This window comes from Plectropomus leopardus, chromosome 7 (assembly GCF_008729295.1).
Source record: "Plectropomus leopardus isolate mb chromosome 7, YSFRI_Pleo_2.0, whole genome shotgun sequence".
Lineage (NCBI taxonomy): Eukaryota > Metazoa > Chordata > Actinopteri > Perciformes > Serranidae > Plectropomus > Plectropomus leopardus.
The window spans coordinates 32510472-32537638 of record NC_056469.1 but is presented as its reverse complement, the minus strand read 5'-3'; the positions used below and the strand labels follow the sequence as shown (position 1 = coordinate 32537638).

The 27167-nt window shown below is 37.8% G+C and overlaps 1 protein-coding gene across 1 annotated transcript; it reads right to left on the bottom strand.

Annotated features, from left to right (window-relative positions):
* Positions 1-7433: 7433 nt before the first annotated feature.
* Positions 7434-26701, bottom strand: rhbg (Rh family B glycoprotein). The gene is made up of 10 exons (XM_042489864.1): positions 26291-26701; positions 19787-19973; positions 19130-19280; positions 18814-18961; positions 17965-18131; positions 14871-15008; positions 14044-14177; positions 11976-12097; positions 10569-10642; positions 7434-8292 (listed from the first exon to the last, which is right to left on the bottom strand). Exons 1-10 carry the CDS (start codon positions 26466-26468, stop codon positions 8215-8217), a joined length of 1377 nt encoding a protein of 458 aa, XP_042345798.1. The 5' UTR covers positions 26469-26701; the 3' UTR covers positions 7434-8214.
* Positions 26702-27167: the final 466 nt, after the last annotated feature.

The window sequence follows — 27167 nt, the reverse complement described above, 5'->3', positions numbered from 1 at the left end:
AAATGAAGATGTTATATGGTAATGTTTTTACATGTTTGGGGCCCCTGAAACATCCAAGCTTTTCTTGGCTCCCATGATTTTGGCAAAAACACAAGGATACAGAAAGATGAGGGCGGTCAACAAAGTGGAGAGTTGTCAGGCTGAGTCCGAAAACTGCCGGCAGGATGGAAACACAAGCAGAACCACAAAACAGACATGAAACTGAAAAGACGCAGAGCGAATAACTTGAGGAGCTGATGAAGGAATGAGGGACGGGTGAGTGACGGTCAGCAGGTGGAGCGAAACCACTGACAGGGACGCCGGCAGAAGGTGGGACAGGAAATAATAAAGTGGGAAAGAGTACAAACATCCAAAATTGAAAGATGAAGATAAATTTAAAAGAGGAATTATGTCCTAAAAATATTAGAAATTTTCTTAAATCCCAGAAATGTCTTAAAATCTGGGAAACTTCCTAAAAAAACAAACAAATAAAAAAACCTCATGACCCATGAGATTCAGCTGCACCTCAGTATTTTGTAAAATCTGTAAATGGTAAAAAAAAAAAGTTTCCAATTGAAAAAATGTGTTGAAACTTGCAGCAGTAAATCATGTTTTGCAGAACTGAAAGCCTTAAAGATTTATTATAAATCACGTCCATCATCTTATCGCAAATTCAAAGAAACACAAAGTCTCTTTCTGCCACTTTGTGGGCTAATAAACAGCTTTGACCTCATCCTGAGTGTCTCTGTGACTTTATTTCCTGGAGGTCATTGTATCGGAGCCGTGCCTCGCTGTTTTTCACTCGTCTCTTCATCCGTCCTCAAACTGCACTCTGCACCTCTCACTCGGCCCCAGAGGACTCAGCAAACCCAAATTTAACATCCTCAGATAGAACAAAGAAGCTTCAGGAGGATCTGAGGAAATGATATTCACACGCCGGCTGACTGACCATTGTGACGGCAAGGGATCACACGGAGGGCCGGACGGGGGCCGCCTCTAATCCCAGAGTTCCTGAGGTCCCCGGGCTCTGCACCCCGCGCTAACAAGGCCTCCCAGTGGACCCATTACACCCACAAAAACCAACAAAGACACTTATTACACACTCCTTATGAAAGACGGCAGGGGTGAGGGGGGGCGAGCTGGACACCACGGGGACAAAGGAGCACTGACCTACCCCCCCCACCCCAAGTCTCTCCACCAACCCAAACCACCACACGCCATTGGCCCCGGCTGCAGGCTGTGTGGAGGTGCGTGACTGGAGGGGGGGGGTGGCGGAGGTCGGTAGAGGTCGGGGGCTTCGTGGCCCCTTAATTGAGTGAGTCCATTGAGGGAGCATGTGGCTCAGCGGGGCCTCACCGGGGGCCGAGGCAGGGCTGCGGACCGCCAGGAAGTCACGCTATGAGCTTGCAGGGAGCTCAGAGACGAACGTTCACCCCACACACTCACACACACACGCAAAAGTTTCTACGCCCACATGAGGTGGTATTTCAGGTGATTAAAAAACGCTATATTTCACAAAACTGCAATGAAAACACTTTTTTTTGGCTTTATAGATCATATGATTTATAACACCAGATGACAATAATGCGACTCTATGGATACCAACCAACATTAAACCAGAAGAGGAAGAAAAAGTACAACAAAGTCACATGACAGTCATGACAGCAACATGACTCAGTGTGTGTGGACGGAGGAAGAGACAGAGATCTTCTTCACTCTGATATGAGACAAAGAAATTATATTAGATCGTCTTTATTGAGCGGCTGCAATAGAAATAAACCTGCCATTGTTTTGGACATCCATTGCCATGGTTACTGGGATGTTATTACAAGAGGAAAGTCATGTAACATCGCGAGAGAAGTCGCATAATATCACTCAGTGGAAACGCAGTCATCTCATAATTGTGTTTTATCGAAATTTCGAAAATATCAATGAAGTTTTGCGCAAATCTGTGATGAAAAAACCTGCCTAATGTTCTGCTGCTCAGGACTGACGGAGACACACAAAACTCATCGTTTAAAAACCGAGAGGTGACTGACCTCCGACCTCCTGTCAGACCCCCAGAGCACCAAAAGCTCAGAGGAAGAACATAAAACATTTTTGAAGCTGAAACATGCAGGTACTTTTTACAGCTCACTCCTCCATCCTCTTTTAACAACCTGTAGGATTTTAGGACGTTTGTAGGATTTTGGGACATTTCTAGGATTTTAGGACGTTTGTAGGATTTTAGGACGTTTGTAGGATTTTGGGACGTTTCTAGGATTTTAGGACGTTTGTAGGATTTTAGGACGTTTGTAGGATTTTGGGACATTTCTAGGATTTTAGGACATTTCTAGGATTTTAGGACGTTTGTAGGATTTTAGGATGTTTGTAGGATTTTAAGATGTTTGTAGGATATCAGAACATTTCTCAGATTTAAGGACATTTCCAGGATTACAGAACATTTCTAGGATTCTTAGATGTTTCTAGGATTTCTTTTGGATTAGGATTTTAGGACATTTCTATGACTTCAGGACGTTTCTGGCATTTTCGGCTGTATCTCAGATTTTCTGCCCCTTCTGATTATTTCTAGTATTCAAGGATGTTTCTGGGATTTTGGGACATTTCTAGGCTTTTATGACATTAGGGCGTTGGCTAGGACCTCTGTGTCTGTGGGGGATCCTCTACTGACACTTTTTTTGATCAACAAGCTCTATTTTTGATGCTGTTTTATGCACTCTGGTACCTTACGGATACTAAAAATACAAAAACAATTCACATTGTGAATCACTTTATTTCACCAGATTTGGTCTGTGGGCTGTAAGTTGAGCATCACTGGCATAAAGAAAGTACCTAAGTTTATACTTTGGAGAAAATATACTTTGTAAAATTACATAAGATTATCCCTGATTGCATAATTATCTCATGTGCTTATATTTTTGCAGAGATCCTTCACAGACTAATTCAGTGTGTAAATTGCACTCAGAGTATAAACATCAACACTTTAATGCATCTGGAAGTTTACGCTCATCAGTTAATTTAACACTCGTTATGGTTTTGAACCCCAAAAAGCTGCATCGACTCTCCAATCAGCGCAACTCTGAATCATCATCGTTACATAAATGGAAATATGGAAACATCATCGTCATGTTTGAGCTGCTCAGGTCGCAGCAACGCACAACAAAACAGACCGTGAGATGCTGGGGCCACACTTTGGGGCCCCGGCTGTGATTTTCAGATTTCAGTCAGTTTAATTCATGATGTTGTTAGATTGTATCCTGGAGCAGAGCTGTGGCCGCAGCCCCCGTCGTCACGGCGACCCGCTGAGGGGCCGTGACTGATGCCAGCTGAGCGGGGTGATGACGGGGCCGCGCTGTCGGCGGGGGACGCTGACTAAACGCAGGAAGTTGTTCAGCTGGAGAGGGTTTCAGCCACTTGACTGAGGGGAAATTGCCTTCATTGCTCCACGAGTACTTGGGAGTGCTTCACTTGAATCCCCCCCCCTGAAAAACGGCGAGCCGTGTGAATGCCAAATCAACAAAAGTAGCAGCAGTGTTCATTTCGGGGCCCTCGAATGTTCGCCGCCTCTGTGGTTGACAAACCCTGTGTGTGAACGCAGAGGTCAACCTGTCCGTCCAGCGTGAACACATAGATGACTACATTTTCTCCTAAATGTAATTTATGACTTGCCCCAGATTAACCCTTTGAAATCTGTATCGACATCAGTTTCCTTGTGCTGCGTTCAGATCGTAGACGGAATAAAACAGATTCAGACATCCGAACCCTCAATTTATTTGATTTCTGCATGAAATGTTCAGCATATTGCAAGAAATTAGTAGATTTAGAAAAATATTTTTAAAAAGCTAGAGAAAAATGTCCACAAAAATGTATTTCTTATCAACGTAATGACATTTTTAAAATTGCGTTTACATAAATTTTTAAGCACTTTTTTAGTTTCTTTTTTTTTTTTTTACATTCCCCCTTTAAAAAAAAGCATTTGTTGCTTATTTTTAGGTATTTTTGTGTACTATTTTAGATGCAAGTTCTTGCTAATTTCTATCTAACTTCCTTCTAAAATGCTCTTTGCCCTCTTCCCATGATTTTAAAAGAAATCAAGCCAATTTGCTGCGGTTTCAGAGGGTTAAGTTTGATTTTATGGTTGCATGAATTTTTATTGAGGCTTTTACAATCAGCTTTAGGAAGTATACACAAATAATTAGGAGAAAAGGTGGTGTTAAAAAAATGATTTATAAGATGAGTTTTATGAAATTTTACTTCACGGAATCTATGCATGTTTTCTCTTAAAAGTACATTGTACAGGTGTACAAAGTACAAGTTTGATATCACACCTTATAAACGTTTTTTTGTAACATATACTACACATTTCATGAATGTCACCATCCTTTTCATTAAATTTTAATGTTGATTCTTGTTTACTTTTTGTGTTTATATTTAAGGGTAATAAAACACCTTAATTGAATCCACATCCATCACACTCATGTCCACATCAAGTGATAAAAAGATACATTTTTCTACAATGAATCTTAAGAGTCTCTGACAGCTTGTCACCATGTTTTATCCGGGGCCCGTTTACAGCCTCCGCGGGGCTGCGAGCGGCCCGAGGGCCCCCTCAGGGGACCAGTAGATCCTGAGGGAGCCTATTAACCCATTATGTTCACCTCCAGAGCGCTGTTACGGACAACAATCACATACAAGCTGGAGGGCGAGCCACAGGAGGCTCCAGCTGCTTGGAGCCGCGGGCGCCGATCAGCACCATTCCCATGCCATGCCTTGCTCAAGGGCTGCATGTAAAGATGGTGATAAGGTCAAGAGCTTAATGTGGCCTCTTGGATTTACTTGTGATATTCCAGAGACAGAGTGGGAACCTGCAATTACAGGATTTCACAAAAACTGGGCTCTTTTTCTTTCTTTTTTTTCCTGCAAACACCACTTATTCTACACATCTTCAGTGAAATAGTCTCATTCTTTAAGTTCAAATGTTACAAAAATGTAAAAGTAAAAAAGAAGGACGGGGTTCGTATAGTCATGAAAAGTCTGAAAGTCATGAAATCTGCAAATAGCAATTTCTAGACCTGGGAAAGTTTTGGAAAAGTCATGGAAAGCTGTTTCAAAAACCTTTAAAATAACACATGATGTGTTCAATTACCGTCAGAAATGTGAAAATCCTGATGATAATGTCTCTTTTTACAGTTTCTGGCTGAGATAAATGGTGCAATTTTGGTCATTTGTTGTTGATAATCCACTCTGCTATCATTTTATTCCAGCCACATCCAAAAAAAAAAAAAAAAAAAAAAAAGTGGTTGGGTCAAAAACTGAACTTACAGATTGAAAAAAAAAATCAACATCACCAAAATATAGAGGACGTGATTTCAGTGTTTATACTTTTTTTTGTTTTCCTACAATATATGTTAAAGTGCAGCCTATAATAATGACTTTTTGAGTTTTGTACTCTTTTATATAAATTAAAATAATCCTAAAAGCTCCTTCAGTAATAATTTTGGTGAAACTCAGAGACTTTTTGCTCTGCAGCCTTTAATCAGATGTTTTTATGAAGCAGTTAGCTCACTGCAGAGTCTCTCCTGAGAAACAGAAATTAAAACAAAAGATTTCTGTTTTTATTTTTCGGGTCCTTCAGCATATTGCAGGTATGATGCCCAACAAGCACATCTCCGGAAGACGTTTTAGACAATAGAATAATTACCATAATCATGATGATTTTTCTCTGCATTTTAATTAGCTCTATGAAGCTCAATTAAGCTCTTCAGAGCGAGCGCCCATTCAGTAAACAGCTGTCCACCTGTCTCCTGCTTCCTGGGAAAAGGCTGCGGCGCCTGTTCACGCCGACGTACCATCACCAACATGGGTAAGGGGGGGGCGAACGAGGCCCCTGCAGCCTGCGAGGGGCCCTCAGTATGAGGGGCGATTAGTCCCGGCGCTGAGAGGAAGGACATCATTAGGGTATGCTAATAACTTTTTCACCACTTTTAAAGAGACTCTAATACAAAACTGACCCAAATCGTGATGAAAAATAGCAGAAAGTTTTATAAGGAACATAAACTTGATTTTATTTGATCAAACAAACAGAGACGTGAAACTGGAAATATCAGCGCCTACTAGCTGTTTGACGCCCTGAAACCTGAGCATGTTGCTTTGATTTCTGTCAAAAACATTGTGGGAAAAAAAATTAATGACCAACTTGGCATAAAATGTCCCACAAAATGCAAGAAATTACACAAATGTAACCAGAACATTAACCCAAAAATAGTTTAAAAAAGAGGGAAGGATTATTATAAAATTATCCAAAAAATAGGGAAAAATGTCCTGAAAATTATATTACAACTACTGATAGAATTAAATTTTAATTGATAATTAAAATTTTTATATTAAAATTATATAAAATTATAAATTACAGTGACAATCCTTTTATATTTAAAATCATGTTACAGAAAAAAACTTTTTTTACTTTAGTACTTTTTAAGGATTTTTTTGTTTGTTTATTACTCTTTTTCTCGTATTTTCAGGTCCTTTTCTCGCAACTATTCTTTTTTTTTTGCTAACTTTCGAGGAATGTCTCGTTAAGTTGCTCCTTATCTTTTACCGATGTTTAGTTGACCTGAAATAAAATTTTCTCAGTTATCGGAGGATTAAAGAAGTATTTCAATGCTGGGAAAAATGACCTTTTATTAAACAAGTCTGCCTCTGCAAATACTTTTGAAATCGGTGCTACATGACCAGAGAAAAACAGACAAAAAAAGTTATGATTTTGCTCAAGAAAACCTACAACTACCACAATGCACTGCGCCGCGCCGGACCAATAACTGCTCTCGCTGGTGGGTGATGTAATACGAACTCCTGCGTGTGAAATAATGGTGCCCAGCTGGTAAAAAACGATCTTGTAGATTAATTGAAATAAATGCTTGGTTGTTGGTGCTCCCTCCTCCTCCTCCTCCTCCTCCTCCTCCTCCTTCTCCTCCTCCTCCTCCTCTTCTTTTGTGGCATTAATCACCCCTCATACTCAGGCCCTGAGGAGACCCTATCTAACAAGGTCACCCGCTTTCTTCGCCTGTTTGATCCTCGAAAGTGAAACTGTGTAAATGATGCGCTGAGAGACAATCCCATCTGGATTGGAAGCATTAACCCTTTCCACTCTGATTATTTTGCGGTCATTCAGAAAAGCTAAATAAATGAAAATAAAGAGTGGATTTCATCAGAACCAGCAGAAATTTGACTGCAGAGCCACTCACTTCTCTCACGCACATTTTATAAAATTACTTCAATAATATAAAAGCCTGAACAGCAACAAAAATAAATCAGTGTATCAACGATTTCCTTAAAAAAATCTTTCCCTCTGTTGATACTATGATTTATTATGAAAACCTGCTGGATTCATTTTTATTCCACTTTTTATTCCCCCTCTCATCACAATATTTATTTAATATTAAAAGACACTCAACACATTTTAACAATTTATTTTTGCCAAAAACTAATCCAAAAATACTTATAACTCACATAAAGTGGTTGCAAACAGATTTAGGGCCAATCTAAAGATCTTTAAAGGTCCGACATACGATCGATATAAAAGTACATGACTGAACCAACGTGATATTTCTGTTCTACCTAAGCAGTTTAATATGAAAATAAAATCACAGAAAATCCCAAACCTAAAGTATTAGGAGATAATACACACACATATATAAAAAAAAACCATCAATATGCTTCTGCATTGTTTTGCATGAAAATCCATTATTTAGTATACAGAAAACTGGTTTATTGTGAAAATGTAACTCATTTTTAAATGTTATATTTGACTCAGTGTTCCTGTTGAACAGAGGTTTGAGTCTGTTTGTCTTTGGTTTGAAGCAGCTGCTGAAATTAAATTCTGTAAGCGTGTCTTGGACGAGTTTAGGTGACAATTAAACAGCATCTTTCATTCGACACCTTGTTTCCTAATTCAGACTCCTCACAGGCCGGGAGCAGACTCCCACAGCTCGAGATCAACCTCTAGTGCACGCTCTGTCTAAGTGGTTACTTTGAGGCTTTATTTTTTATTTCTGCAGATTAAAAAAAATGATTTTTTAAACGTTTTTACATATAAAAACAGATATTTTTGCAGCTGGCATGAACACAATGCAGGTATGTTTGTATTTTTCACAACCTAGAGGGTGCAAGACTCAAGTGCTGGGATGTTAAAACCTCAGAGTGTGCGTGTTTGTGTGATTGTGTCAGTGTGTGTGTCTAACTGTTGAGCTTCTCAGTCTCCGGCGTCCTCACAGCCGTCAGCTGGTCCCCGTGTCCCTCCTCGTCTCCGGGCACCTGACACACACAGGAAGATTGTTCAAGATTTTTATCCATCCAATTTTATTTATATAGCCACTTTCAAACAAACAGATGCAATTCTAAGCGCTTTACAGTTTGATTTAAGAAACAAAAAAAGAACAAAAAATAAGCAAAAACAGACATTTAAAAATTGATCTTACAAAAATAGAATAAAAAAAAATTTTTTGATAGTAAGACATATAAGACTATAAAATAGGTTTTTAGTTCATGTTAAACAGTATCAGTATTTTCAGATCCTTTCAGATTCTAAAACGTCCCTCCACAGTTTCCAGACTAAAAACTGTCAAGGCGCACATCAGCGTTTTATGTCATTAATTTGTGTCTCTAACAGCAACATTCCTCTGCACGCACAGCGGTCAGCATTTCTTTTGTTTCTCTTAGATATTTATTAACCCTTTGAAACCTGGATGGACATCAGTTTTCTTGTGCTGCACCTTTAAACAAATATTTAAAACTTTAAACCTTTGAAATTCTTTTGAAAACATGGTTAAAAACATTGCTAACATTTTTGCTAAGAAAATATTGCAAGAATTGAATCATTTTTTTTAAAGCTAGGGAAAAATGTCCAGAAAACAATATTTATATTATTATAATTATATATTTATAATGTTCCAGAATTAGTATATTCACCCCTTTTTAAGGTCATTTCCTTATTTATCTATTTGTTTTTTGTTTTGTTTTTTTTTTTACATTACTTACACCTTTTTATTAAATTTATTTTTTCAGGGACATTTTGTACATTTCTTTTTTCACTGATTTCTTGCAAATTTGAAGATATTTTTGTCTTAAATTGCACATTGCCTTTTCCCCATGTTTTTAAAATAATTAAATTCAATCTGTTCAGGATTCAAATTAAACAGATAAAAATGGATAAATGGTTAAACTGAGGTTAATGATGGAAAAACAAAACTAAATCATTATTGGATGTTATTTATTCAGAGGTCAGAGAATCAATCAAGTCTTAATTAAAATAGATTATAAAAATATTTGCTAAGTGTACATCATTTATCTTTAATGTCGAGAAATTAGGTTCAGGCAGCATTTAGGAATTAAGAATTAAAAAAACATTCATTAAAATGCTGAACAGTGTTTTTATTTTAATTCTTCTGTATGTTATTATTATTTATTTATTTATTGTTAAAACTACTAAATAAACCATAAATCTGTAATTGTATAAAGTTGTGTGCACTGATAAATGTGCACTCAAACATGCATGACACAAAAGCCTGATGATTCACAGGCATTTTGGGTAAATATAATGACGTCAGCCCAAAGCGAAAAGGTGTGACATCATTCCTGTAATCACCTGGTGGCTGACATGACCTCCGCCTGCTGGTCAGACAGCGTTACTGTCCCCTCAGTGCCGCCGCGCTCACTGATATCTGACCCTCAGAGCGCCGGCGCCATCATGTGGTCACTCTGTGGTCACTGCTGCAGCGAGGACGTTTAATAACTGCAGAAAATACTTCATCTTTGTGGAGTTTAACTCAATTTTAGAGCCTAAAAGGAAGGTCTCATGACATATATGTGTTGAATAAGAAAACATCTTTATAGTGATGCTTTATTTGATAAATTCATAATTTCTTTTCCTTTATGTTTCCTTGAAAGAATAAAATCATTTTATACTAAAGGGACCTTTAACCCTTTGAAACCTGAGCAAATATTCAAAAAAGGAGGGCAATGAGCAACCAAAGAACAAATAACCTCAAAATAAGCAAAAAATTATCAAAAAGCACAAGAGAATTGCCTGAAAATTAGTTTAAGATAAAAGAGAAAAGAAGCAGAAGAAACAAAGGGAAAAAAAAGAAAAAAAAGAAAGAAATGAAAACAAGTTAAAAAAGTAAAATGAGGATTTTATAACAATATTTTAAATATATACTTATTGAAATTCTAAATATATTTTCCCCCTTTTTTTTTTTTTTTAACCGCTTTATTATTTTCTTAATTTCAGAAGAATTTCTGCACATTTCCAGAAAAAAGTTAAAGTTTTAATTTGGGACGAATTATTGAGAAATTTCCATGACAGAATAGTTCCATTTAAACACAAATACATATAAATTAATTTTGACATTATGCTGTGTTGTCTCATTATTGTATGTCCAGTGAACCCTCTGTTTGGGATTTAAGGAAATCACGATTTTTTTGGAAGTGTACCAATTGAACTCTGACTTCTGTAAATGGGACCAAATACCAAAATGATTTTTATGAAACTTCTTAGAAATTAGAAACGACAGACTTATTGTCGGACTCACCTCCCAGTAGATGCTGTCCTCAAAGCAGATGGTGTCAGGAGGAGCACCGAAGACAGGAAGCTTCAGAATGAACCCTGATATGAGAAAAAGACACCTCGTTACTGCCTATTATTACATTAAAATTACATTAAATTGAGCTGAATTAAATAACTTCATTATGAACATTAAAAAAATAATATAATAAATTCAATGCATATCTAAACAACAAAAAAATGAAATGTGAAGGTTTGTGAATATTTTTAATTCGGCACTGATGTGCTTTACATTTCCTTTTATCATTTCTGTACCTCACAAAAAGTTAACTGATGAGAGAAAAAATGTATTATTTTCATTCAAAAACATAAGACGGGACCAAGCAACTTAGCAAGAAGTGACCCAAAAATGAGCAAGAAATTAGTTAAAGAAAAAAGAACAAAAGAGAAGGAAAAAAACAAACAAATGAGAAAATGATCTTAAGAAAGTGTTTAAAAAACACAGGTTTTTTCTTTTTTTTAAAAAAAGATAATATCTATTTAATAATACCCCTTAGCTAATTTTCAGATCATTCCCTTGCTGCATGTTACTAATTAATGTGTTATGGCCCCACAACTGAGTATTATAAGCCAAAATATGATCTTTGCCTCTCTATAATGGAGTGCTTTTTGTGCCCAAAAACTTCACATTTCAACAACATGTTAACTGCAGTGTTGTTGAAATGTGAAGTTTTAATGTATCTGATACTTGATAATGTAGAAAAGTTAGTGAATCTGTGGTTTGCAGAAATGCACAACAACAACATTTGCTCAAAAACACAGTTCAGGGAGTTTTGAAAGACAGAAACTCTGCCGGCTGAGAAAGTTAATTGTTGAGTGAGTCATCATTAACCCTGCCAGCACCTGCACCTTCATCACTCAACTAAAGGGAGTCAAATCTCACTTTCTTCCTCCTTTAATGAGTCTGCACAGCGAGCACTGATTTGTCTAGACGTCGGAGTTAATTAAAGGCTTAAAGAGTTTGAAAGTGAAAGTTTTTGACAGTTTTGAAGTTGTTTGGAACAATATTTCTATACGTTGTCATGATCTGCTTCACATTAAGATGACTCTAATAATCTTCTAATCATATTAACTTAGTTTTGAGCTCTTGTGCCAACTCCTCCGTCTTTTTATTTACCTCTTAAGTTATTTATTTGTTTACTTTTTCGTTTCATTTTTCTTTCTCAGTCCACTTTCTCTCTCAGCTGCAGACACACATGCACCTCAGCACATATCCCATGACCTCAACGACCACCCGTAGCAGAGTAAATAACCTGTTTGCAAGTCAACAACATGATTTGATCATTTTTGTTTTCTGTTTGTTTGTCTAAATTTCTGTCTCCATCTACCACCATGTATGCGTTGCCTATCAATACTCCAATCACCAATCACGTACCGACAATGAGGCCTCCCACGAGGGCGATGCCAAGGGTGACGGCGAGGGAAATGGCCTGACGAACGCCCTGGTAAGATGCTTGAATGTCTCCGCTCGCCACATCAGGGAATACATCCACCATACTGAAACACACAAGAAGAAATGTATCATTCATGCATGTGTGGCTGCAGGGAGAAGTCTCTGTGACATTGATTTATGTCGGTTTTAATGAACTGAGCACTCGAGACAAAGAAAACAACACACTCTCATTAGATTTACTGTTTTTGTGCAGGTCTTTGCACGCTGACTTTACACTAAATGTGAAGAAATCTGTCGTCGTGGCAGCGATATCATCTGCAACTAAACACGCTCACACTGCACAGAGATTATCTCATTCAAACTGGAAAATGTGGAAATTCGGGACAAACCACTGCAGCTGCTCCAGGCCTGTCAGCTGAAATCAGTCCAGTTAAAACTTGTCAGTCACTTGACTGACTCACAAACTGGTATCATTTTAATCCCTATTAGCTAATAGATACAGAGTGTGGTGCACCGAGAAGAGTTTTAATGAACATGCCCTCTATAAACATATAGAGTTTAGCACTTTCATACAAAGACTGCAGCTCAAAGTGCTTCACAATACAAGAAATGCAAGAAAAAAACAAGATTTAGACAATCAAAAGACAATTACCATGATATATAAAAGCCAAAGTAAAAAGTACAGAGAGCAGTAAGAACAGCAAAAATAAGAGATTTGATGTAAAATAATAAACACAAGAATTGCATTAATTAAAAGCCGGACTGAATTTTCAGCTGTTGTTTAAAAACGTCCACACAGCTGCTTCTCGAAAGGCTTCTGGAGGGTATTTCATAATCATAGTTAACAAAAAATGCCTATTTTCTTGTGCCTATGATTGTGTGTATTTCAAAACCCACCTCATGTGAGCGTATAAACAGGAATTTTTTAAACAGGACGCGTTTCCATTCGGCGCATTTTATATACGCAATTTGATTTAAACACAGCAAAAAGCCTGTAAATATCCACTGTGCAACACTGATACCTGCAGAATGTGAATGTGTGTGTGTGTAATGTGTCTCTTGCCTCCTGTTTGAGGCTGCTAATTATTTATTTAATAGTTTTTTTAATTATTCATTTCATTGTTTTTTTTTAAAAACTTTTTTGTAGTTTTTTTAGATATTCTTATGACATCTCTTTCTTTCACTGTCAGGGCTGCATTTAAATCTCATTGTACTTGTACAATGACAATAAAGACATATTATATTCTATATTCTGTTGAGGGTTAAAGGAACTACTGACAAAGTAGATCCGATTGTTGGCCTCAGATTAACAAAAACCAAAGAGAGATGCAGAAGGAAAGCCCTCTGCATTGTGACTCTCTCGTGGACTGTTGGACCTCCTGCCGTCTTGCAGAGGCAAACATTATTATTTGACTCCTTTCAATCGTTTTTACCAGGCATTTTAACTTTTTAAATCAGGGACTTGATTGCATATTAAATGTATTGCTGTAAAAGTATTATCTGTTTGGCTTGTCTCTTTTTTGTGCAGTTTCTTTTAATTATCTCCGCTTTTATTTGTTTTTACTTATTTTATTTTGCACGCAGTTCCAGAGGTGTGTTATTTTGCACCGCTGTATGTGTTTTCGCAGATATGGACGAAATGACGATTAATAAACTTGAAACAAAAACTGGCTCCAGACATGGCCTCTCGTGTTTGTTACACTGATTTTTACTGTGAAACATCTTTATTAATTATTGTTCTTGTCGGTTTAAATCAGCTGATGTGTCTGTTTTGGAGAGGCAGAGACCTCTGTGGAGAATTAGCTCCTGGTAAAAAACCTCCTGAAAATAAACACTGAAAGAATTCTAACTGGTTTTAATCTGCAGCCCTCACTGCTAGATGCCGCTAAATCCCAAAAAATCTCACAAACTTCTCCACGAAGACTCCAGCCACTGGTGCTCTACTGATACAGGCAATTTTAACAACCGTGTTATAGACGAGAGATTTCTTTAACACTGTTTTTGGGACAATGCTGCAGTCGCTCGATGACAGCATAAATTAAATGTTTACCCTTTTCCGTAAACGTCTGTGGTTGCCACGGCAGCAGTCACTGCTCCCACGATGGCGCCCAGGACGCCGGGCATGCCGTGCAGGTTGTGGACGCCGCAGGTGTCCTGGATCTTCAGTTTGTCCTCCAGGATGGGCTGAGGGGAGGACAAGAAGAAGAGACAACGCTGATCATGTGGCTTCATTTTGTTGTGGATCAAAACTGCTGAAAATACATTTTGATTTATAACACTCTTTTTTTCCATTTTTCTTTTGGTTAACTGGAATCTGACACATTTTATTCGGGATGAACGATAATATCGGTTTACAATTAAATATAAGAATTGGCTAGCGTGCTGATTTCTGCCAATATCACGAAACAATTATTTTTAAAAAATGTTTTTTTTACCAAAACATGAGCCCTAAGGTGAAGTGCTTTTCATTTTTTGCATGATCACAATTGCAGAATCATTGACTTCCAATAAATCAATTCTTAAAAATCTAAAATTTTTATAGATGTGATGCCGTCTTTTTATTTCTTTTATTTCCTTTTGTTTATTTTTATTTATCTTACCTATTTTATTGAAGTTGCATTTATGTAAGCATTTTTTGTGTTACTTCCACTACAGAAGAGAATTGATCACAAAAATTAGGTCGGAAAAAAAAGAAAGAAATATATTAAAATCAGTTATTGGCCAAATGTGTTTTATGTCATATGTCAGCAGATTGGATATTTGCAAAAAACTCCAATATCATGCATCCCTAGTTTTCACTGTTTTGCTCCAACATCTCTGCCTCTGATTTCACGGTATCTTCGCTGACATCATCCTGAAATGCTGAGTCATGCTTACTGAGAGGAACTTGAAGCCCAGAACAGAGATGACGCCGGCCAAGAAACCGACGATCATGGATCCGTACGGCGTCAGCATCATTTCACCAGCTGTTCCCGCGGCGACTCCTCCGGCCAGCGCGGCGTTCTGGATGTGAACCTAAAGAAGAGGAAAAGGGTTAAACTTCAGTCTGTTACGCTCTTAATAAATTATTGTAAAACTTCTAATAAAAGAATAAAGTCCCAAATAAACACCCACTCTCTTTTACTAGCTGGGTGTGGTGACACATAAAATGACAAATAAAGGCCTGTCTCTATTAAAGGCTCACTCTGGTTACCATGGTTACCATGCGGATCATTTTTATACAAGTTCTTTGGATGTATATAAAACAGGTTTTTGGCGAACTGCTGGAGATAACGTTTGTTTGCCGCTTAGATCACACAGACATATACGTAGACATGTTTAAAAATTTGTCAGTATGGAAATGCTGCTAACATCGTTAGCTCGGTGAGATTCTCACAATTCAATCATTCAGTTAATTTTACTGAAACCATTAAAGCACCAAAAACGGCAGAATTATTGGCATATTGTGACACAAAAAAAGAGATTAATAAATGTAGAAGACTATTTAAAAAAAAAATTTTTTTTAAAAGGCAATTCTCGCTTTGTATTTTTGCTTTGTTTTGTTTTACTTTGTTATTATTATGTTGTTGTTGTTCCTTGTTTTTGGAAAATTAAAATAAAGAAATAGATGAATCCAATTAGTTTGTTTCAAATTGTTCAATGAATTATTTGACTGTATTTCCATCTTTGCTTGAGCAACAGTTTTGTGTGACGTGTTGATGATTTAAACAACTAATAGCCTCTGTCAATAATGTAAGTTTTACGGTAAGAACATTAATTCCTGTAACTAAAATCAACAGAAGCCTGCAGGTGCGGCTTTAGGGAGGTGGGGGTGCAGCGTGCAGAAGAAACACACCATCTTTCAGAAACATTCACATTAGCTGTTCCACTAAACTAATCAATAAACATTTTAAATTCAACCTCCTTGCTTTTGGTGTCTAGAAATTAAGCTCTCAAACTCAAAGAAAACAGCAAAGAATCCTGAATTAATCTGCACAGCTGCAGAGGAAGCAGCTCAGAAATGTGCGCCTGATGTGAGCAGCAGGAGCTTTCAGTGTGTAACATGTTGCAGACTCTTTCACACACTCGTGAAGCGGCAAACAAACTTGTCTTTACTATCAACAGGTTAAATCCGCTCCCTCGTCAGGTCACTGCGCTGAATACGAATCAGCTCTGATCTCTATCGGTGCAGGAATGTCCCGTCGTGATGTCGGGATGATTCACTGTCGACAGCTATGAGAAAGTGTTTGAGAGTCACATGAACCTCCGTGTGACGGAGTTGTGACACAACTCACATTGTTTGGTGTGTGTGTGTGTGTGTGTGTGTGTGTGTGTGTGTGTGTAAGTGAGTGAGTAGGCGACACACTCATCAGCTTTTATCTTCTGAGTAACTCTGTCATGAGTTTTAAACTCTGATAAGATCCTCCCTGCTGACAGGAATTAAACATGTTAAAGAAACTTTTCTGGTTCTTTCTGTCGTCTTTACTTCAGCGAGAGAATTTATCCCATCTGCTGTTTTTATTCCAACCACACCGATCGTGAACTAGAAGCCGTCATCCACCTCTTCAGCTAAGAATCACCTCCTGAGGAGCTAAATTTCACTCTAAGAAGTTGGCCATCCAATGTATTTCAGGTCTTCATTTGATTTCAGGAACCACGATTGAAATCAGTGATAATTAGGGAAGTCCTGATCTGATCAGATATAAGAGGAGTGACTGTTTGGTGCATTTTACCCATTTTCATTCTTCATTTTTTGATAATTAGCATTTTATTTTTATTGTTTTTTTTTTTAATTATGTTTGCTGCTTGAATTTCTTCCAGGATAAAAAAAAAAAGTATTTAATAAAAAAGAAAAAAGTCTGTGTTCATGCATATGGCATAAATTCAGTCCAAACTGTGTATTTGAGTGTAATCAGTGAATTTCCAGCTCAGCTCCTACAATAAGTCTAAAATACACTGTGGAAATTAAACAGTTACAGTCAGACTGTTAAAGTCAATAAATGCTCCACTGAAACCCATTCAAACTGACATTTTTGATCCCACAGACATCAAAGCAGAAAAACACTTAGCACAAAAAGCACTTTGTGTGCAGAGCGGTACGATTGTGTGAAATATTAAAGCGTGCCCTAAAGGGTTAATGGTGATCAGATATTTCATCACATGCCCCGCCCGATCCTTTATTTAAATCCGCCCCCTCACAGGTGTGGTGAACGGAGAGCAGGATTTTTTTGTTTTATTGCTGCTCCAAAAAAGTGAAACAGATTTTATGTTCAATTTTCTGTTGTTCATTTTTATTGAACTAGTTTCACTATAATGTTGTGATAAGTGTGACTGATTTTTATTTGTTGTGTCTGGGAATGTTTCAGTTCAGCTATAGCATGACTTTGCTTTCTCATTTATAGTGTCCCGTACTTGTACTGAGTGGATTTGAGAGCAGTTTCTGAAGACACATTTTAGTTTTCTTGCTTTCTCACTTTTTATACAAATAAAAAATAAAATACTTTTTAAAATAAAAATATAAAAATAGCAAGAGGAATTATGTCAAGAGCCATATGAAATATTCAAAATTTGTTGTTGCACTAAGTGTAATTATGTTAAGAACCATATAAAAATATTCTAAATTTGTTTACTTTGTTAAAAACTAAATGCTGCACTAAGTGGAACTGTGGTGAGAGTCTCATTTAAATTTTGTTTGTTTGTTATTTTGTATAAATAAGATTCATGGAACTGTTTGTATGCAATCTTTTTTTTCTTGTATCACATTGCAAATGTATTAAACTGTCATAAACACTGGATTCGTTTTCATAACTTGAAAGTAATTGAAGCATGCAGCTGGATTATCCAGGTAAATACAAGGATCGGATCGGGACTCAGTACCGGCAGATAGTAATAGTGATAGAAATATCACATCAGATCGGGATCAGGGCAAAAAAAAAAAAAAAAAAAAAACTTGATCAGGACATCCCTAGTGACGATAATCTTGCGTCCTCACCATGTCCAGCTTCCCGTCGTGGGCTGTGAGAGCAGACATGCCGTAGGTGGCCACAGTGCAGGCTGCCAGGGAGTAGTAGGTGTTCATGGCGGTGCGGTGCTGGTCGTCTCCGTGAGCTGTGATGGCAGAGTTGAAGCTCGGCCAGAACATCCACAGGTAGATGGTACCTGAGCGGCACAGCAGTAAGAACAGTCGGTTTATTTACAGAAATAACGAAAGCTTTTTACTGACCAATGCACCTTTCCTTTCAGCTAACACAATATATTTGGCTGCTGACAAATTGATTTTAAGTATATTTGTTACCAAGAAAATGATGAGTTTGCGGCACACCCTTTAATAAGATAATTTTAACATTTGGGTTTGGTAAGGACGTTAAAACCTCAATACAAAATGCTAAAGTCCAAGCAAAGTCGTGAGATATCTTAAAGCCAAAGTCGAATTGCAGGTCTCTGTTTTTCTTTCTTTTTTAGTCTAAAGTCAACAGATTTATGAGACAAGTTTGACTTGAGGCCAAATGATATTGCTTCGGTCCAAAGGGTACAAACAAGTACGGAAAATCTTCTCAAATTTGTAAAACAAAGAGAGAAGGTACGAGGAAGTAAGGAGTGACTTTACAAGACATAGCCCAAAAATGAAAAGAAAATACATTAGTTAAAATTACAGGAAAATATTTTTTTTAAAGTATCTGTGATGTGCAGCTGTACATTGTGAATTGCTGAAATGGTGGGAAAGAGCGTGAAGCAACTACAATTTTTTTGTCCTGGCGGTAGTTAAAAATAAAGTTTAAAATGAAAGTAATGGACTCTTCTGAGCAGTGAACACTGCAGCTTGAGTGTTGGGAATGTTTACCGATCATGGCAAACATGTCCGAGTGGTAGACTGAGCTGTTCCTGTGTTTGCTCTTATCCAGGTTGGGTCGGTACAGGATTCGGGTCACCATGAGGCCGAAGTAGGCTCCGAACGTGTGGATGGTCATGGAGCCGCCGGCGTCCTTGGCCTGAAACAAAATTAAACACAACCCTTCTTTCTTCCCTTGTTTGATTGTTTTTTTTCTGTAATTTTCAGGTCATTTTCTAGTGTTTTCTTTCTTTTTTTTTTTTTTTTACCAATTTCTTGCAAATTTGGGGGCATTTCTTCTCATTACCATTGTCCCTTTGTAACTCACCCCTAAAAGCGACAGCAGGATGAACTCATTGACAGCAAACAGTGTGACCTCGAACATCGCCATAATCAGCAGCTGCACCGGGCTGGTTTTACCCAAAACGGCTCCAAATGAAATGAGCACAGAGCCGGTGCAGAAATCAGCGTTGATCATACTGAAAGAAACAGAGTTTGAGAAACAACATTGATACAATAGATTCTCTAGGACATGGACAAACAATAACATTTAACCCTTTGAAACCTGGGCATATTGGCTTGATTCAGTTGGAAAACATGGCAAGAAGGGAATAAGCAACTTAAGAAATGATCCAGAAATTGGCAAGAAATTTATACAAAATACAAGAAAATTACCTGACAATTTGAAAAAAAGAGATAGACTAAAAATAGTCTAAATGCAGCACAAGAAAAGTGATGTCGATTCAGGTTTCAGAGTGTTAACACCTTTTGTCAGAGGTGTTGCTCCACACATTGAGCTGTTGTCATTGAGAGGCAAAAGCTAAAAGTAATTGGGACAGTGACTGAAGGGGATTTGTTGATATATGTGTGTCTTGCCTCAGGATGTGTGCTTTGAAATGTAGGAGCTCAAACAAAAAGGTTGTTTATGGATTTTGCACGTTCAACATATTGCGGTGTGTCAGAGCGTGCATGTGCGTCAACATACCTCTCCACCCCAATGTGGATCTTGCCTCCGTGCATACCGTGGAAGAAGCCCTGCATGAGCGTGGCCCACTGCAGGGCGAACGCTGCGATCAGGAAGTTGAAGCCCACGCTGCTGAAGCCGTAGCGCTGCAGGAAGGTCATGAGGAAGCCGAAGCCGATGAAGATCATCACGTGCACATCCTGGAAACCTGCACAATGTGGAAAACACCGGCTAAGATTAGAAAGAACAATGCTTTGAGCTAGTTGTCACCTTTTTTGGAGAGGCCAAATTGAACCAAGATGGCTGTAGGAGCTGCGACATTTTGACCAAAACAGGGGAGAAAAAAATAGACTCACAACAAACAAAAGAGGAGTTCCACAAGGCTCAATTCTGGGTCCACTTCTTTTTACAACTGCTTCTGCTATAACTTTTTTGTTTTCCCACTAAGAAACATCTGTAATCTTAATACTCATTTTCTTTCCTTGTTTTTTTTTCACTTTCATTTTTCTTTCTTTTTTTGTTGTTCTTAATTTCAGGTAATCTCCTTGTACTTTATACCAATTTCTTTCCAAAGGGTTTAAGACAGAGAGCATTTATGTAAGAATTTTGAAACATGAAAATAAATGTTCATCGAGCTGTTAGACGACATTAAAATGTCCTTTTATGCTTGTGGTGACAAGAGCTCTTCAGTGAGATACCAGTCATTTAGATCAATCCCGTATCTGCTCCTCAAAAGCCTCCATCAACAAAAACACCAGATTACTGCCAACAACTGAGTCATTTAAGGGCTTTGTCATTGAAAACAGTCTCTCTGTGAACGGGCACAGTTACGTAAGCTTTGGCCAAAAGGGGCTTCAGGTTCATCTGTGACTCGGTGGTCTTCCATCATGATATTTATGTTTAAAAATCATTACTTTTAAAGTTTTCATATGACTCTATAATGCCAAAATACAGCTGGGCCACTGTGTAAAAGACCCTAAAAACGGGACGATGAACTCACTCAACTTAGTCTCCTTCCACCCTCATTGTCTCGGTTCAGTTTGTGAGCACCGCTTTCTAACTCTCCTTATTTGTCCCAAACTTCCACACACAATATTGCACTGTGCTGTGGCTGCTGTCGTCATGGTGACCGTTCATTGGCATGGTGAGGTGGAGGTGTTGCCAGTGTCCCCGTTGGCATTTTGGCCCAGATACACACACTGATATCCAGGAGGACCCTTTACAATCAGAGCAGTGACGGGCTCTGCTTCCTGTCATTTCAGCTCTGCTGAAGCTCAACTAACATTTTCTGCTGATGTTCTCATTAAAGTTGAGCATTTAGTGGCCAATCATTTCCACAAAAGGACAGACTGACATTTTCATGCATAAAGGATTAAAAAGGATTTGAAAAAAAAGTCTTCAGGCTCATTCTGACCACCTTGGGATAAACTAATGAAATCTGTGTTAAAGAGTTTCCTAATTGAGTCTGTTGAACCCTTTGAAACCTTAGCCACATGGGAAAAAGGTGATGAGCAACTTGATTAGAAATGACCCCCCCCCCCCCCCCAAAAATAGGAAGAAAGTAAAAAATACAAGAAAATTACCATAAAATTCTAAAAAGAATAAAAAATAAATTAAATAATAAACAAATAAACAAGTAAATGACCTGAGAAAAGTACTTAATAATAGTAATAATAATAATAAGTAATGGTAATTCTTTCATATATTTTTAAATATATAACTATAAGAATGATAAATACAGTTTTGTGGACATTGCAAGTTGCTCAATGCCTTTTCCCACATATTATTGAAAGAAACAAAACAAATGCTCAGATTTCAAAGGTTTAAACAGCTTTTAAAAGGCATATGAACACAGCACAAGAAAACTGATGTTGATCCAGTTCACCTAAATCACTCTCACACACAGAAAAATCCCCAGTCCGTTCTCTTTCCGAATTCATCAACAACCGCCTCTTGGTCAGTGGTTTTGGTGTCAGACACTGCCACCAAAAGCCACCTCGTGAGTGGTCAAAACATGTTGGTTTTTTTTAATAACTTAGCCTTCATAAGGAAGGATTTTGAACGTATTTCTTCCTCGTTTATCACTTTTTTTTCGAGTGTCTGGGTTTCCTTCCTGTTTAGCCTCTTTCATCAGTTGACTGTCTTCCGTTGCACACGTGGGAAGACTTATGAGGCGTATTTTCAGTTGACATACTGTCCTTATCTGACAGGGACGTATAGGACAGACAATTTACATACAAAGGTTTACATTGACTATAAGGCCACCAACACAGAGGATTTACACGCTGCCCTTCAGATAACCTGCAGATCGAGCTGTGGTGTTTATTGCAGTCGGGACGGAGGATGGAGGTTGTGTACACACAGCAGATGAAGTGTGAAACATGACGGTCAAACTCTGTCTCTGCTCTGGTTACAGTGAAGGTGTCGGGTTAAAGATTATCTGAAGCCATTAAATCCAACGGACCTTAACTCTCTTATTTTTCTAACCTCAGACAGTTTTTGTTTTACCTTCTGTGGTGTTTGTTAAACCAGCCTCCAGTATGTTTCTCATAGTTTGGCGGGACAAATAATAATGACTTAGCAGGAAAAGTGTGATAATTTTGGATAAAGAATCCATCGAATAGTTGAGATATTTCAGTCTGTCACAAATATTTCTGTTTGAACTGATGACCAAATATTTAGTTTTTTAAGAGGATAGTCTTGAAATTCACTGGGTGCATTCTTCTTCAGAGGTCATGTTCAGGCTCAAAACAAGGTCAAACGTCATGTTGTGAAACACTTCTGGGACAGTATTTGCTCACTTCAGCAGAATGCATACTGAACTAAATGACCTCTCCTGTTGACCTGGTTAACTCCTGTACTGCACAGAAACAGCTTCAATTAAAATGTATTTGTGTGAAAAAAGTGATTCTAAATTTATACACAAGCAAAAAAACTCATGGAGGTGTTATTAATTTTTAACTATTTATCGTAGCCATTCTAACCTAATTTTAGCTTATTTATTAGTGCACTTTTTTATCAGCTTATATTTTACAGTTTTTGTGGTCTCGTTTTTGTGGTCTCACTTAGTAGTGGATGTGTAAAACACAATTTTGATTTATGTGAAGCATAAAAATGACGAATAATAGGAATCCTGAATTTGCACACTACAAGATATCCATCTTTTTCATTTAGGTGACTGTCTAGTATTCAAAAAATCAGGTAAAGTTTGGAGGTTTGTTGTGAACATGAATTTCATGTTTCAGTTCTCCTCCTGCTTTGATAGCATTAATCACTGGACAGGTTTCCATTGACCCACGAATTGCCCAAAATGAAATTGCGCATATAAAATACGTCTAATGGAAACACGTCAATTTCGAAAAAACTCCCATTTTCGCAAAAAAGTTCTTACAATCACATGGGGTGATATTTCAGCAGATTGGAATAAGCCATATTTGTCCAAACTGCAGTGGAAACCCTTTTCAGTCTTTTCTAGGTCACATGATGCCATGGCTATGTGCTTGTCTTAACACGCCTACGTGGACTTGGATTGGAATAATGATGACTAGTGCGGTGGCTGCAATAGAAATGAAGCTGCTAATGTTTTGAACATCCATCGCCATGGTTACTGGGATTGTTATCACCAGAGGAGAAGTCGCACAACATCACTCAGTGGTAGAGACAGTCATCTCTATGTTGTGTTTTAGCCACATTTCCAAAATATCGCTTAAGTTTTGAGCAAATCTTTAATTGAAACCCGCCTCATGTCAGATCGAGTGCTAACAAACACGTGTCTATTTACAGCCTGTGCAAAAGTCAGAAAACATTCTTATATGCTCTTGCTCTCAGTGATTACATTAAGATTACTTTCATATTTGACTAATGTCTTTGTTCTGTTGGATTTTTTTGTTGCATTGGACTAGATAAATGATGCACTTTCCCCATGGTGGGTTTTTATGAAAACCATCGCTTAAACGGTTGGTAAAATGATAATTTTGTGAATGATTTAAAAATGTATTTTATTACTACCCTGTGGTTTCCCAGTAGTGTCTATATTATTTTTTTCTTTTGCATTTGAATCATTTCAACCTGATAAGAAAACCACAGAGTGAAACAATACATTACAATGTTTGCACATCCATCTTCAGTTTTTGCACACTTATTTGCACACTTTTTTTTTTCTTTTTTATTTCTCTTTTTAATCTTTTTGGCTTTGTTTTGTTTGTTTGTTTGTTCTCTGTACATAATGTCTTTATTATCATTATTATTATTATTATTATTATTATTATTTTATTCTATGTTCAGTGCCTTCCTTTGTATATAAATTTGCATTATTATGCCTTTTTAACAAACAATTTATTCAGTTGCTGCTCTCTTATTTGCTGCTGTAACTAAACATTTTCCCTAACGAGACTTATAAAGTATTTCTATTCTATTCTACATTCTGAAAATTGTCAAATTTAATTGAAATTTGGCACAAATATTAGCTCGAGTCTGTGCTGGTGTTTTTGTCAGCTTGCAAAGACCCTGCAGGTGAGTTCAGCCTCGGGTTCGATGCAGAGGCAAACAGTTCAGCGACTGAGAGAAAGTCAACATTTGAGTTTGCTGCCTGCAGGAGGAAGGTTGCATGTTGGTTATTTAAAGAGCATTAAGTACGAGATCTTTGCTCTCACTACATTCTCCTCATTTTCTGCTCTACCTCCGGCACACACCACGCACGCACGCACGCACGCACGCACGCACGCACGCAGGCACACACACACACACACACACACACACACACGCACACACGCACACACACACACTGAGAGAAACACGCCCAGGTAAACCTCAGAGTGTCAGACTTGTTAAGACGCGTCAGCCCAGAGCCATCTTACTTAATGTTGATTCATTAAGGTGGAACTGTGTTTTGTGGTTTTTGGACTCATGTTTTGAGTATTAGCTTTTGATTTGTTACGATTATTAAGTGCTGAAAAAACAGCTTGAAGTTTGTGTCAATGGATAGAAAATGTTGTTTTATGAAGACAGTAATGAGCAGCCTGTAATCAGCACCCTGTGTCTCCTCTCAATCCCGTGAAGCCAAAAAAGCTTTCTTTCTACACCATCAATCCATATAAATTAGGAAATTAACGATCAATGGATGTGCCTCCGCAGTGGGACAGCAGCGGACCGGAAGAATCTCTATAAAATGTTCACTGAGAGAGAATGGGACGTGTCCAATTAGGGAAACCAGAGAGCTCAGCAGCTTCCCATCCCTTCACAATAAAACATCTCCACTGATGGGCTCACAAAATCTTAAATATCCTGAATATGGAAATGAGTTGGAGCAGCACGCAAAATAGTATACTCACAGGTATAGAAACCACCGAGGGAGCATGTAAGAGGACAGGAACATGTTGGTGTTAGAGAGGTGCATGAAGCATTATTAGAAACAGTTTGTAAAATTACAATAAAATGTATTCTTTAACGTTCAAAAAGATGCACAAATAAAAATAGACAAAAATTACCACAATATATGGTTTTATGTTGTGGAAAAAAATCAAGTTTCAGATATAAAAGCTTCCCTTTATTTAACAACCCTTTCACGCTTTATTAATCATAGCTTACTCAGACATGCTGTATTTTTTTGAATTATGATTTTGCACTAGAGCTTTAAAGCAGTTTGACCTGCATTATCAGCAGAAACCATCTAAATACTGCAAATGTTGAGTCTCTTTCTGACTTTTTACGTTATATTCAAACCATTGACACCTGAGCACATTGGCTTGATTTCTGTCAAAAACATGCGAGAATAACTAGAAATAGCCCACAAAATAGCAAGAAATTAGTAAAAAGTTACAAGAAAATTACCTTAAAAAACAACAAAAAGACGAGAGAATTAATATTATCTTCTTTTTTTCTGTTACATAATTAAACAAATGACAAATATATTTTTAGAGCATAAAAAAAATCTTTAACAATCCATGCCACCTTTTTTTTCCCAGTTTGCAGGATATTTCTTGCAAAGTTTTTCTCTTTTTTAAAGAAATCAAACCAATTCTCTCAGGTTTTAGAGGTTTAAATGCTGGTGAAGAAAACTTAACCAGGTGTTAAAGGGTTAAACATTTGTTGGCTTGATTATGTTCCTCTACCTCTGTCCTAATGAAGCAGGTGGAGTAGAGGTTGAACGGCATCATGGGTACTGTAGTCAAATGTTTTCACTCCAATAAACGTGCAATTGATTGCAAAATAAAGCACAGTGTCAGGTTTTAGTTGTATTATGATTCATTAAATACGTTTTTAAAGAATTTAACAGGACAATGAAACATGGTCAACATGGCACGATAAAACCCACATCACTGATCTGCTAAATGCTTTCTACAAAATCTCCTTTTTCTGTTATATTAAAGCTCGTGGTCTCATCAAATTGGCAGCTGCAGGTATGAGTAATAAACACAGTGATAACGCTGGTTCCTGAGAAACACTTCACTGTGAGCTAAAGCATCTTGACCCTGAACTCACTGTGACCTCTGACCCTGACCCTCCGCACACCCACAGGACACTCACTTGGGTATCGGTAGTAGAAGTCGTTGTCGTAGTCAGAGTGGTTCATGTGGTGCCATTCCCGGGCGTCCGTCTCGTTGTCGTACTGCACCAGAGCGCCGAAGAGGATGATGAGGATGATCTCCAGGATGAAGCAGGTGATCGGCAGCTTCAGCCGCATGTTGGTCGCTGCGTCCGTCATGTTTTCTTCCCCTGTGTGATGAGGTTACAGGCGGACTGAGACTCACTCTTTGGGATGAAAAGGGGATTAAAGATCCAGCACAAACAGTTGGACACACTCTGTCTCTCTCACACACACCCCAGGGTGTCCTCAGTGCAGAGACAGGCTGCTGAGTGTGTGAGTGTGTGTGTGTGTGTGTGTGTGTGTGTGAGAGGTGGAAGAAGAAGAAGCTCACAGGCAGACACAAGAGTTGGTTTCATGTGTATTTTGCAGGGTCACACCTCCAGGATGTGCCTCCTCTATGAATAATTCAGTCACTTTTAGCCCCGCCCCCCAGATAGTGTACTTTTAAGGTGGACTGAAGTGCATCAAGCTCACCTTAAGAGCCACTCATAATTATCACTATATGAGAGGAACTCTCTTTTGGAAATATGAGTTTGGGTTTCACCACCTTGTTGAGTAGTTTGAGGTTATTTTGTGTAAAATAATTTCAGTGTCAGATTTATACCAAGAAAATTACAACAATTATCTGTCTGTAACTGCCTAAATGATCTCAAGGCGGGTTTCCATGAACCCTCAAATTGTGAAAATTTAAATTATGAATATATAATTCTCCTAATGGAAACATGCCAGTTTCGAAAGGCTGTGATGGAAACAAGGAAACATTTCAGTTGTGCATTAGTAAGTAGCAGATACACTGAAACATGACATTTCAGCAGC

Bases quoted from the DNA above. Each gene is read 5' to 3' on its own strand.
- rhbg (XM_042489864.1), bottom strand. From the start codon at position 26,468: ATGACGGACGCAGCGACCAACATGCGGCTGAAGCTGCCGATCACCTGC. The intron at 19,281-19,786 runs GTATGTTGACGC...TGTTTCTTTCAG, and splicing joins ATCCACATTGGGGTGGAGAG to TATGATCAACGCTGATTTCT. The intron at 15,009-17,964 runs GTGAGGACGCAA...CCTCTTCTTTAG, and splicing joins ACGACGGGAAGCTGGACATG to GTTCACATCCAGAACGCCGC.